A 14486-nucleotide genomic window follows, 5' to 3' on the forward strand; every position below is an offset into this window, starting at 1 on the left:
CTTTTTTTGAAAATAGATTCTGCGTGTGCTTGGTGAAAATGCAATAGCGGTTCGAACAAAAGCCATGAAGTGTTTGTCTGAAGTTGTTGCTGTAGACCCCAGCATTCTAGCCAGGGTAAGAAAAAGTGAGTGAGTGAGAGAGAGAGAGAGAGAGAGAGAGAGAGAGAGAGAGAGAGAGAGAGAGAGAGAGAGAGAGAGAGAATCTCTAACCATACATTTGTATTTATTCTTTCTAGTAGCTCTTCTGGTTTTGTTTATGTGCCTTTTAATTTTGCTTGTTGTTTATAGTTGGATATGCAACGTGGTGTTCATGGACGGTTAATGGATAATTCCACGAGTGTACGAGAAGCAGCTGTGGAGTTATTGGGTCGGTTTGTGCTTTGTCGACCACAGCTTGCCGAACAGTATTATGACATGCTGATTGAGCGAATACTGGTATGAATAGTTTTACATTTTTATATATAAGCATGTATAGACTGAAATTTGAAACATAGTTACAGTTTTTGTTAATCCAAGCCTTTTGGATTTTATTATGGTAGATTAGGAGAACGTTGTCATTTGCAGAAACTTTTTTTTTAAAAATGCACCATATAACCATAATGTATCAACTCATATTAGTTGCTATTAAAGTTTTTATATGTTTTTTATTTTCTTTTTAGTTAATAGTATGCAGTATTGTAAATTATAGAAAATATATGTATGTTGAGCAGAGGGCTGAACTAGAAGACCTCCAAGGTCCCTTCCAGCTCTATTCTATTCTAAAGTCTTCTTTTCCGTCCCTTAGGATACTGGTATCAGTGTCAGAAAAAGAGTAATAAAGATTCTTAGAGATATCTGCATTGAACAACCAACCTTTCCCAAAATTACAGAAATGTGTGTGAAAATGATTCGCAGAGTTAATGATGAAGAAGGCATTAAGGTATATGAAAATGCAGCATGTATTGCTTCTGTTATAGCTTGCTTAGATTTTACTTTTTCTTGACTTCTACATTCACATTAAATCAAGCTTAGCTGTTGTGAGAAATGTTGCTCTAGCATGGCTAGTAGTGGTAATAATGCTACTTATTGAAATTTATACTTCTCTTTAAGGTTTAGCAAGTTAATTTTCTTAATAGATATATTTTTGTTTACAGAAATTGGTAAATGAGACATTCCAGAAATTATGGTTCACTCCAACCCCACATAATGACAAAGAAGCTATGACCAGAAAAATCCTGAACATCACAGATGTGGTATGAATGGGACTATTTCATTTGCAGTAAACTCTATGTCTAACTGTGTTCACAAGTACATTTTCCTAGTATTTCTTTTTCACCCTTTTAAAGCTAAGTGTTCTTCATTGGTGTTAGTCAAACAAATGCAATACAGGTAGTCCGTAAGTTTCAACAGCAATTGGATGGACACAATGCAAATGTAAAGTGTAACAGCATTGCTTAGCTACAGAAATTCCTATAGTCCAATTGTCATTGTTAACTGAAACCCACAGTTGTTAGATGAGGTAACTTCCTGCGGGCTTCCCACAACCAAAGTCACTGAGGAAGCCAGCAGGAATTTACAAGTCCCAGACCCACAGGCATGTAAATGGCTGCTATTAGGTCAAAGAGGAGTGAAGGAGTGCAGGAGGGGGACAGGGAGGATGTGTGACAGGTTTGGTAAAGAAAGGTTCTGAGTTGGGTTGGGGAAGTTGCTAGGGGATATACTAGAGGCATGTTACAGGTTGGAGAGGGTTAGGGGATGGAAGGGGCACAATATGGGTCAGGGAGAGGAGGGGGAGTGCAAGAATCACCATGGAGGTGGGGGGGTATACCAGAGGTGCAGTGTATGCTGGGGTGTTGGAGTATGTGAGGGAGGGTCAGCAAGGCTATATGAGAAAAGCTCCACACAGATCATTGAGGATATGAGGGGGTGCACGAGAAATGTCTAACAGGTCAGAAAATGTACATGAGGATGTGAGTCGGGGAGGGTATGAGGGAAGCATAGTAAGGATCAGGGAAGCTGCATATGAGTGTACAAGTGGCCAGTGCAGTATGAGTATAGAGGGGTTGGGGGAGGGTGTGTGTGTGAGGGAGATTTGCCTCAGCAATTTGTAACCTTCCCTTTTGGCTTCCCCATTGACTTTCTGGGGAAGCTGGCAGGAAAGATTGCAAATGGTGATCATGGGGCACTTGTCAACTGGTCATGTGAATGGATTGTCAAATTCCAAGTTCACAAGCACATGACTGCTGGAGTGTTGAGTTAGCTGGAACTCCAAGGACCAGCCATATTCACTATTAATTCAGTGCTGTCATAACTTCAAATGGTTGCTGAATGAATGATTATAAGGCAAGGGCTACCTGTAGAAGAAATATTTTATTTTTATGGTTGGGTTCTGAAAAATTGTTATATTGCCATATGGCTCTTTGATAAAAGAAGGGTAGAGACTTCATTGAATTGTGTCTCTCATCAGCTCTAATTATCTGAAAAAGGGCAAAGTATGATAAAAAGGACAGTCTGCCAACATCTGGTGAACTATACATTATGTACTACTGTTTTACACTGTACTTTGTTGGATTTTGTCTTTGGATAGTGTCTGACCCCAGGCATTATGTCTGTAAACCATGGTGTAAAACTTTATGTTATATGTTGTGTTGTCTAACAAATTATAGTTGGACCATGATTTAGCACAATATGTGTAGCCAATATTTGTGGCTAATGACTTTCTTCTGCTTTCAGGCATTTATCAACATATTTTAAAGGTGTTTGTTTTTATTGGCAAGATTAATATGATGTAGATTAGAACCTAAGTTTCCCAATAGGTCTGTGTTTATAAAACTTGTAGCATAGTTTTTCTATTTTTAAAAATTAGTGAGAAAAATTGGAATAGTATGACATGGGAGAAAAAAATTATATAATTTCATTATATAATGCTACCAAGTTCAGCTAAGATCCTAATTTAAGGATTCTTGAAAACAATCCATTTTATTTGGACTCCTTGTTTACTAGGAATAAACAAATGACTTTTTGTATGAAAGTTGAAGATATGCAAATTCTTCAATAGAGATTTAATCTGTTAAATGTCAGCCAACGTAGTGTTATGAAAATAGTATTGATATGTGCATAGACTAAGCTTATGGTGGAAAATAATTTGTCCTGTGTATTCAGCATTTTATGTTCAAAATAACAGGTTTCTAAGCTAAACTCTATCTCTCCCCTAATTTGGTAATTTTGATAGACTATGAACAGCTTTCTGAAAAATGGATGTAGATTTCTTGTGTATTAATATATGAACTCAGAAAGTAACAATTAAATATTAAATTTATTCACAAATAAATTTTACACTTTTTCATAGGTTGCAGCTTGTAAAGATACAGGATATGATTGGTTTGAACAGCTTCTTCAGAATGTACGTAATGATTTGGATATTCTGGACCTTGATTTCATTCAAATACCTTTTATTCTAATTTTTTTTCAAGCAGAATTGATGCAGCTTTTCAATAACACAGCAAATAGGAAAAGGATATTCAAATTAAGAAATACAAAGTTTAAAGGTCAATTAGCAGAATAATAAGAATTCAGGAGGTCCCATTGTCAGTAAAAAGAATAATTTCCTTGCTGGTTTATAGGAAAACCAGAAAAAAGAAATGAAAAGAATCTCTCTCCCAATGTATTTGGGAATATTGGGTCTAAACTGGAAAGCTATTGACATGCTTTAATCCCTTACTCAAGACCAGAGCTTTTCAACCTTTTCACCCATTGTACCACTTTTAGGATATGGCAACATCAGAGTACCACCAGTCGCCTAGCAAGGTATCAAAAACTTGATGATCAAAAAAAAAAGGGGGAAGTGATGAAGTACAGGTGGTCCTCGACTTACAACAGTTCGCTTAGTGACTGTTCGAAGTTACAATGGCACTGAAAAAAGTGCCCCCCAAGCCACAGCCGAGCAAGACACCTGCCTGCCTGCCCGATGGCGCTCTTCCTCCTGTCCGAGGTTTTCATTGTTGTGAGCATTTCTGTTGAGGATTGGCAGCGGGGGTGGGGTTTTTTTTTGGTTTTTATTCCCCCCCGTCTGCTGGGTGGTTGCCGCAGGTTTTGGTCACTTTACATGACCCTGGGACACTGTGACCGTCATAAATATGAATCAATTGCCAAGCATCTGAATGTAAATCACAAGACCCTGGAGATGCTGCAACATTCCAGCGGATCGGCGCTTCTTCTGGGCTCAGCAGAAGTGCCAGGATCAGTGCTGAGCTCCAGCTGGAGCCTGGCGCTGATCCTGCCGCTTCCACTGAGCCCTCACAGCCCTGCAGCTCCAGCCATCTCTTGCTCAGGTTTGTGCGGTGCTGCGCTGGTTTAGTTCATTCCCCTCCCTCGCTACCACTTTTCTAGGATGGTCGCGTACCACCTGCCAGATGCCAATGTACCACAGGTGGTACCCGTACCACTGGTTGAAAAGCCCTGCTCAAGACACTATGATAATCTTATTTCAAAACTGAATTACATTGCCGTACTTCATTGCTGTATATCTTCTTCACATTGCTTACCTATTAATACTTTTTAAATATTATTCTTAATTCTTAAAGGCTACTTTGCCTAGTTTAGTTTTCTTTACATATTTATTAAGGAATGTATCCTAGTTCAGTTATAAATCATTATAACAGCTTTAATGCTTGTATAGCCCAGGTTTACAATAAGCAGTAAATGAACATACAGTGGGGCAAAAAAGTATTTAGTCAGCCACCAATTGTGCAAGTTCTCCCACTTAAAAAGATGAGAGAGGCCTGTAATTGTCATCATAGGTAGACCTAAACTATGAGAGACAAACTGAGAAAGCAAATCCAGACAATCACATTGTCTGATTTGGAAAGAATTTATTTGCAAATTATGGTGGAAAATAAGTATGTGGTCACCTACAAACAAGCAAGATTTCTGGCTCTCACAGACCTGTAACTTCTTCTTTAAGAGGCTCCTCTGTCCTCCACTCATTACCTGTATTAATGACACCTGTTTGAACTTGTTATCAATATAAAAGACACATGTCCACAACCTCAAACAGTCACACTCCAAACTCCACTATGGTGAAGACCAAAGAGCTGTTGAAGAACACCAGAAACAAAATTGTAGACCTGCACCAGGCTGGGAAGACTGAATCTGCAATAGGCAAGCAGCTTGGTGTGAAGAAATCAACTGTGGGAGCAATAATTAGAAAATGGAAGACATACAAGACCACTGATAATCTTCCTCGATCTGGGGCTCCACGCAAGATCTCACCCCTTGGGGTCAACATGATCACAAGAACGGTAAGCAAAAATCTCAGAACCACACGGGGGACCTAGTGAATGACCTGCAGAGAGCTGGGACCAACGTAACAAAGGCAACCATCAGTAACACACTACGCCGCCAGGGACTCAGATCCTGCAGTGCCAGACGTGTCCCCCTGCTTAAGCCAGTACATGTCCGGGCCCGTCTGAAGTTTGCTAGAGAGCATTTGGATGATCCAGAAGAGGATTGGGAGAATGTCCTATGGTCAGATGAAACCAAAGTAGAACTGTTTGGTAGAAACACAACTCGTCGTGTTTGGAGGAGAGAGAATGCTGAGTTGCATCCAAAGAACACCATACCTACTGTGAAACATGGGGGTGGCAACATCATGCTTTGGGGCTGTTTCTCTGCAAAGGGACCAGGACAACTGATCCGTGTAAAGGAAAGAATGAATGGGGCCATGTATTGTGAGATTTTGAGTGCAAACCTCCTTCCATCAGCAAGGGCATTAAAGATGAAACGTGGCTGGATCTTTCAGCATGACAATGATCCCAAACACACCGCCCAGGCAACGAAGGAGTGGCTTCGTAAGAAGCATTTCAGGGTCCTGGAGTGGCCTAGCCAGTCTCCAGATCTCAACCCCATAGAAAACCTTTGGAGAGAGTTGACAGTCCATGTTGCCCAGCGACAGCCCCAAAACATCACTGCTCTAGAGGAGATCTGCATGGAGGAATGGGCCAACATACCAGCAACAGTGTGTGCCAACCTTGTGAAGACTTACAGAAAATGTTTGACCTCTGTCATTGCCAACAAAGGATATATAACAAAGTATTGAGATGAACTTTTGATATTGACCAAATACTTATTTTCCACCATAATTTGCAAATAAATTCTTTCCAAATCAGACAATGTGATTGTTTGGATTTGTTTTCTCATTTTGTCTCTCATAGTTGAGGTCTACCTATGATGACAATTACAGGCCTCTCTCATCTTTTTAAGTGGGAGAACTTGCACAATTGGTGGCTGACTACATACTTTTTTGCCCCACTGTACACATGAATAACAAGCAAAGTGAGTTATTTTACATTTTTTAGAATAGCATGTACTATTTGATAAATATTTATTGACTGTTTAAGTTTCTAATAAAAGTTAATTTAAATTAACACTTTAAATTAGTCTTCCTTAAAATGTATTTTGGAGTAATCTGTTGTCCATATTACTACAAATTAGTGTTTTATATTTGTTATATCCAATTAGATTGTCTTTCATTTTCCTTTACAAAATACTATATTTTGTTTATTTTATAGTTGCTAAAATCAGAAGAGGATGCTTCATACAAGCCTGTCAAGAAAGCCTGTACTCAACTTGTGGACAATTTGGTTGAACATATTCTAAAATATGAAGAATCTTTGGCAGGTAAAACATCTATAACCATATACTATTAAAAATAGCTTGTTGGAAGCAATTCTCCAGTTCAAACCAAGCTTTTTGTGTTCACCATTGTGGAAATTGCAGATGGAATTATCTGTATGAATTATTTCTGTTTGAAGGGAAATTGTGCTTGATAAATGGAAAAGAATTCTTCCTACAGAGAAGAACGTAGCTGAAAATAATTTTCACTTCAGAATTTACAGGTTAAAATTTATGTTTTATGGTGTTTATTGCTTGCGTCTATAATCTGCCATTGCAGCTAATACCAAGAGTTCAAAATGTTAAATAGCAGTAATACTCAAAGCAGTAGTTTCATACTTGGAAATTGATAGTTAATGAAACATTATGTGTGTCATCTGAGAAGATAAGAAGTTACTTATTGGAGTTTAATTTGATACAGCCTAAAGCAGAGCTCCCCAACCTTTCCGGGTTGGCAGCCCAGAGGGAAAGGGAGGAGCAGGGAAATGCATGGCAGGGGGAGCTAGCACCCACATGCATGCTCAAGCGGGTGGTGTGCACCCGTGGTGGCTGTGCTGATGCCCATGCGCATGTGCAAACAGGCCACTAGCATCCATGCGCAAATGGGCCGCTAGTGGTCGCACGGTGGTGTTAGTGCGAATGTGTGCACACTCACCAGCCATTCCCGGGGCCGTCTTCAGCCCCATACTGGGCTGCAGCCCATAGGTTGGAGACCCCTGACCTAAAGGACTTTGGATGAGTGTGAAAAGCAGGAGTGGAGAATAATGGTTACATTTACACTATTCATTCTTACTCTAAGCCTATTTGGACACCTCTCTTACTGACACATTTAGGTTTCCTAGTGTGTTTTTCATTTTAGCATCCCTACTTCATGGTACTTTCATACATTATATTAATATATCCTCCCATTTTAGAAAATGAAATATTACTTTTTCTGGTGTAATGTGTGACAGTATCTTAAGACAACAGTCCTATTAACTTGGAATGGCTACCCTTTATGGATGGACAAACTAGAATTGCATAATTTTTCAGAATTGCGCTGCAAAGGAAGGCCAAATCTTATCCAGGTTTTGTTTTATTCTTTAATTATTTTCTTGATGTTTCTGCCTCAGGCTCTTAGCTATAGTACACAACTGGAAAGCTTTCAAGAATAGTATATAGTATTAAAACAAACTAGATCATATGATTTGCATTCATCCAAGAAAGTAGGAGTTCAGTCACTTTAGATACTTCTGCATACAAAGTTAAAAGGAATTGTTATGTGAAACATCAGTTATCTTTTTGATTCCTTGGGGGTCATACTGAAGAGGAATATGAGAAAGTGAGGTCTGTCCAGATGAGCTCCTATTATTATAATGCAAAGGGCCACAATTAAACTGAGACTTTATAGTTATTTAAATCTGCACTATTTGTTTAATTTATATTGGAAAATAATATTGTTTCTTTGAATATAGTGTTTTCTATTGGTATGTTATTTATTTATTTATTTAAAATATTGTCCTGATGACAATATTAATCTTAAGACTGAAAAATGTCTGAAATTTATGATAATGCTAGCTTTAACATTGAAATTAGGCTTTGACCCAGTCAACGGTATTTCTGTTTAGGCTATCTTATCATAAACTAAGCACTTATTAAGCTCATGAAATGATAAAGGAACTATGTCGGTACCCAGTACTTTCCCAGTCAGGAACCATTTTGTTTTTTATTTTTGCAGCACAATGTGATGCTATACATAATCAGGCCACTATAAATATTTTCACTTGAAAGACTTGTTTCAGGTGGCCATTTAGATTAATGACTGATTGATAGGTAGGTACTTGTGTGGGCTTACGTAAATAATGATATTTCTTTTCCAGATTCTGACAACAAGGGTGTGAATTCAAGTCGCTTGGTAGCTTGCATAACCACTTTATTTTTATTCAGCAAAATCAGGCCTCAGTTAATGGTCAAACATGCTATGACCATGCAACCATATCTTACAACTAAATGCAGTGTAAGTATTCACACATTTCAGATTGCTTCTCTTTATATTTTCTGTTTTAGCTGAAGTTAAGATTAAAATGTGGGTAGAAGCCAGTAAAATGGATTTTGAGACTAACTATTTAGTAGTCCACTTCTAGGGTTGTCCTTACTATTATTTAATTTTTATCATGCCTGTTGCTGTGGTTTAATGTGGGAGAAACTTTCTTTTCAAATTTGTTACATCTATTGTTTTAGGTTTTAAATTTGCTTGTTAATTGACTTCTTTTGAAGTATTTTTAGACAACAAGAACAATTTGATAATGGAATTGATTATCCAGAGAGTGGTGGGTTTGGAAATGTGGAAATTGGAGAAAACAGAAACTATATGGCTTTTTTCTGGGACTGCTTTCATTTGAATTCTTGCACTGACCAGGGGTTGGACTTAAATGTGCATTTCCAACTTTGTGGCTCTAGTGTTTTTTGTGTTTTTAATTTTCATAAGGACAATATTTACTTCATTTTAACATTTCTATCTCACTTTTCATCATTTAAATGATTCAAAAGTAGGATAGAAACAATCCAGTCAGCCCTCTCAGATTTTCTCACGTAACACTTGAGTAATGAGAGCTGCACACTTAAAAAGGTACTGGTTCATGAACACAAGTTGTGACTGCTCAGTTGCTATTCCATGGTACCGTATCATCCAGTAGCATGCATGCTTTATTTTAATGTTGGACTTGATATAGTAAAGAATCACAGTAGACATAATTAATTGAATACAATATTTTCTATAGAATCAAAATGACTTCATGGTGATTTGCAATGTTGCAAAGATCTTAGAATTGGTAGTGCCACTGATGGAACATCCAAGTGAAACTTTCCTTGCTACGATAGAAGAAGATCTCATGAAGCTCATAATCAAATATGGCATGACAGTAAGGTTTAATTTCTCCTTAAAAGTCATCTTTTTTACTGCAGTGGAAAATGCTGTATTTGAAAGGGAACATTGAAATTGCAGAAATTATGTTGATTTTATGGATATAAAATATGGTTAGTTAATGCACTTTTTATTTTTACTATTCATAGACTATTTGAATATTGTTTAAGTAAAATATTTTACTTAAATAATATTTGTTTATTTTTGTTTATAAGTAAAAAAAACTTTACTTGTTTAAAGAAGCTAGAAATAATTTAAAACAAATAATATACCATTTATATGATAGCCTTGAAGTCTAAATAAATCTATAAAATAAGAGCAGAACATTGATTTCTCCATTACTCAGCAGTAAACATTTTTGCTTTGTTTCTAGGTAGTGCAGCACTGTGTTAGCTGTCTTGGAGCGGTTGTTAACAAAGTCACACAGAATTTTAAATTTGTATGGGCTTGTTTTAATAGATACTATGGTGAGTTAAATATTCGGAATTTTTTATGAATATTTTTATTAACATAAAAGATAAAGTACTTGAATATTATTCAATGTTTATGAAAACAGCATTATAAAATAGGTTTTATTATTTAGGTGCACTTTCAAAACTAAAAAGTCAACATCAAGAAGATCCAAATAGCACTGTGCTTACAGCAAATAAACCAGCACTCCTAAGATCCCTTTTTACTGTTGGAGCACTATGCCGGCATTTTGATTTTGATCAAGAAGATTTTAAAGGCAACAGCAAGGTAATACGATATTTAAAAATATATTTGGATGGATGGAAATCTCCACTACAACCAATTTTTTTCTCTTTTTCGATATTAATAAAAAATGTTAAATGGGAATGAAACATTCCCTGATTTACTTTTTAATTATTGTACTCTTTTCCTCTTTAAACAGGTTAACATAAAAGATAAAGTACTTGAATTGTTAATGTATTTTACCAAGCATTCAGATGAGGAGGTACAAACAAAAGCCATCATTGGTTTAGGTAAGATTTTACATCAGATTTGAAATATTTATTATGTATATTAGTAGCTGCTTGTGATCATTACAGAATGACTACTTTTTCAATAAAACATTCCAAGATAATTTATTAATATAGTTTGGATTATAGTAATGGTCTGTAGCAAGTGAGCTATATTCAGAAAAGGAAAGATGATGCAAATTTGTTAGCATCTATTTTTGTATATCTAATTGTGTGCCTTTGATCCAACTTATATTTTAAAACATAATTTTTATTTGTACAGTTTGCAATAACTATAAAATGTAAATGAACAATTGTGGGCAGTTGCAGGTATAGCAGGAAGTACTGGAACAATCTTTACAAGAAAAAGGTGGCCTGCACTTATGCTAGTCTTCACTTCTGGCCCTGCTTTTCTTCTATGTCTAGGTGATCTCAGTGTTGTTGGTTACTGTCAATTCTGTATTCAATAAGACCACATTTATTCATCATGAGCGTGTGTTACCCATATCTTTTTGATAGAGAGGTGGAAGAAGATCTAACCATTAGCTAATGTGACATTTTTGTGGGATTTGTCAAAGATAAAATTGTTCACATTTCTTCAAATTATACATCAACTGGGCAGAGTTTTGCATAACATTTTTGATTGTTTTTCCAGAGATCAAGGTGCAGAGTTCTCCATAACAGGAGCTGTGCCACTTATGAGCCAGATCCTTGCGCTGCCTGTTTTTTTCAGTAGTTGGTCATAGTATATGCACCAGTCAATGAAGTTTGTTGGTTGGAGGGAAGGCACTGTCACCTAATTTCATTGGATCTCTCAAAGGCATTTTATATTATTAACCATTGTATTATTCTAGACTGTCTGAGAATTAAGAGCTGAAAACATTGTTTTATGGTGCTTCAACTCCTTCTGAAGTAGAAAGTTCTGTTTGGTGTGCTCCTGGCTTCTCCAATGTGGTGTTTACAGTATTTTCCTATACTGTTCAAAATCTACACGAAACTACTTGGAAAGTTTATTCTGTTTGGGTTGAAGTATCAATATCTTGATGATACTCAATTATACGTTAGGGATGCTGTGGAGGTTCTCATCCAGTTTCTGCAGGCATGAGGACTGGATGGATCAAAGGAGGATTATATCCATGCATACATAGTAGTTGTGATCAAATCAGCTTGATCTCAGTGACTAAATTGGATTACACTCAACTTAAAATCAGGTCTGTGTCTTGATGGTTGTCCTGGACCTGCTCAGCATATGAAAGCTGTGGCCAGAAGAGTTTCAGCTGCTGCATTGTTTGAGAAGTTCTTTGGATTAAGGATATCTTTGCAACAGTGATTCAAACCACCACCACCCCAAACTTAGACAAGTTCTATCCACTTAACATGAGGATGCCCTTGAATGCCACTTGGAAACCACAGGTGTTTCAAAATGCAGTAGCCTGACTGATAACAGAAATGTGTTGAATAACATTGTTCTTATGCCAAAGTTGCTGCATTTTCTACTGGAAAGCATACAGGTCCAATTGAATACACTGGTTTTTATTTTAAAGCACTATAAAGCTTAGCACCCATGAACCTATGACATTATCTCTTCTTACTAGCATAATCTACAAAGTGTGTCCACTCCCCAAAATTTTGTTATGGATCTTAATTCCATATGAAGCAAGAAGACTTAGGCCCTGGCAGCATTCTTTCTTGGTGTCATCTACCTGATTATAGAATATTTTGGTCATAAGGATAGGAAGCGCTCAATTTACTTGCCCTTTTGCAAAACCTTTAATGCTACAATACTCCAGTGGGTATTTATAATAACAATGAATCTGGGCTGTACTTGTAACTTATGTTTATGTGTACATAGTTTGACATTCTTAATTCTGTTACCTTATGAACAAAGTTGAGTTTTTTTGAAGCAGGATAATATTGAAATGATTGTATAAGTAAGGAGACAATAAAAGTGAAACAATGTTTCCTGTGGTAGAAAGTTATACATAAAGTTAAAAATTCAACTCGGTAACAAGATTTAACGAAGAGAAGGACGAGGGGGGACATGATAGCAGTGTTCCAATATCTCAGGGGCTGCCACAAAGAAGAGGGAGTCAAACTATTCTCCAAAGCGCCTGAAGGCAGGACAAGAAGCAACGGGTGAAAATGATCAAGGAGAGAAGCAACTTAGAACTAAGGAGAAACTTCCTGACAGTTAGCACAATTAACCAATGGAACAACCTGCCTCCAGAAGCGGTGAATGCTCCAACACTGGAAGTTTTTAAGAAGAGACGGGACAGCCATTTGTCTGAAATGGTGTAGGGTTCCTGCCTGAACATGGAGTTGGACTTGATGACCTCCAAGGTCCCTTCCAACTTTTTTATTATTATTATTATTATATTAATTAAGTTGCATTTTCTTATTTTTCTCAGGATTCGCCTTCATACAACACCCAAGTCTAATGTTTGAACAAGAGGTGAAGACATTGTATAATAATATTCTCTCTGATAAAAACTGCTCAGTAAATTTAAAAATCCAGGTGTTGAAAAATCTCCAGACATACCTCCAAGAGGAAGATACACGTATGCAGCAAGCAGATAGAGAATGTGAGTGATAAATACAATTGCATTCAATAAATAAAATTTAAATGTAATTGATATGTAGTATCAAGCTAATATTAAATACCACAATTCAGTGTTCATATGTCTTTCTCAAATGAAAAGCGAAACAGGTAAAATGTAATGTTAATGATCTTTTTGTTGGCCATTCATCTAGATATTTCACCTATGTTGAGCTTTAATCACAGTATTCCAAGATTAAGAAAGTTTGGCAGAAGCCCACTCTTCCCTCCTAGTGTGTGTGCTCAGACTGGGAGGACTGCTACTCTTCCTGATAGCTCCTTTCTAAAATTTGCTGCAGCGATATTATAGAGAACATTCTTCATATTTCTCATCACTGAAGACTGCTGGAGCATATGTTATCATTTATTATATTCCTTTTTTTCCTTTCTCAATTTCCTATTTTCAAATTATCAGTTTTTATTTTTCCAATATACTTTCCACAAGGACTCTGGCTATGCAAGTATATAATTTTCAACAGACAATAGGTTTTGTGATTTAGGAAAGGACATTTGGTAGAATTGACAATTGATTTCACGCCCAAGGGAACAGTTCTAATCTTCATGAGCACATAATACAAGTGAGTTATTTGAATTTGTTTCAATTATAGCTCTCTAAACATTGGGTGTGCAGCCTTTTGGCCTGCCTTGGCCGCATCGAGTGAAGAGGAATTGTCTCGGGCCGCATATAAAATATATAATATAGTTAATGTATATAAATCACACAATAATGTGGGACCACATTACTACCTATCCAGAGCAGCATGCAGCTCATGGGTTACGAGTTGGACAGATCTGATCTAAACAAAGCTCATTATTATGTTGGTTGATTCTAATGAATGAGTAGAAAATCTTGTGCCTCCTTGTCAGTTACATACCTGTCCACTTTAGAATTCCAGCTCTGTTCTGTTTAGAATTCTAGGTTCTGTATCTGATTTTTGGTTTTGAAATTAAACATATCTGGCAGTTCCTGCAAACCATTAAGCATCTCTTCCCATCCACCCACCCACCCACCCACCCACCCATCCATCCATTCATCCCTTACAAGGTGACTCTTTAGCTCTTCCCCGAAACTCTTTGCCAGAATCCTAAATTAAACTGAACTTAGCACTATACCAAAGACCTCAGTTTTGATTGTGATTATTATTTCTTTAACTTATTCCAAGACTTTGCAACCAAAGGACTGGGACTTGCAGTTCATACTCTTTATCACTTGCTTTGCTCATTTTAATTGATCCTTAGATTTATTTCTGAAGGCTAAATTTTAGATTGATCACTGTTTTCCTTGTTTTCTGTTCACTGTTTTCAAATTATGTCTGAGTTAGTTGCTATTTTACAGTCAATCCTTATACTTTTCTTAATTCTTGTTCTAGAGGTTCAG

The 14486-nt window shown here is 36.8% G+C and overlaps 1 protein-coding gene across 4 annotated transcripts in view; it reads left to right on the forward strand.

Moving 5' to 3' along the window:
• Positions 1-14486, forward strand: part of NIPBL (NIPBL cohesin loading factor) — a 197330-nt gene that overhangs the window by 167341 nt on the left and 15503 nt on the right. For all 4 annotated transcript variants that reach the window (XM_039347918.1, XM_039347920.1, XM_039347919.1 and 1 more), the window contains 12 exons: positions 17-115; positions 289-435; positions 785-919; positions 1134-1232; positions 3329-3382; positions 6549-6657; positions 8511-8647; positions 9411-9551; positions 9927-10020; positions 10137-10291; positions 10446-10536; positions 12921-13094. In XM_039347918.1, coding sequence (XP_039203852.1) covers positions 17-115; positions 289-435; positions 785-919; positions 1134-1232; positions 3329-3382; positions 6549-6657; positions 8511-8647; positions 9411-9551; positions 9927-10020; positions 10137-10291; positions 10446-10536; positions 12921-13094 — 1435 coding nt within the window. The remainder of the gene's footprint in view (positions 1-16; positions 116-288; positions 436-784; positions 920-1133; positions 1233-3328; positions 3383-6548; positions 6658-8510; positions 8648-9410; positions 9552-9926; positions 10021-10136; positions 10292-10445; positions 10537-12920; positions 13095-14486) is intronic.

This window comes from Crotalus tigris, unplaced genomic scaffold (genome assembly GCF_016545835.1).
Source record: "Crotalus tigris isolate CLP2741 ecotype Arizona unplaced genomic scaffold, ASM1654583v1 scf7180000018103.2265978, whole genome shotgun sequence".
NCBI lineage: Eukaryota > Metazoa > Chordata > Lepidosauria > Squamata > Viperidae > Crotalus > Crotalus tigris.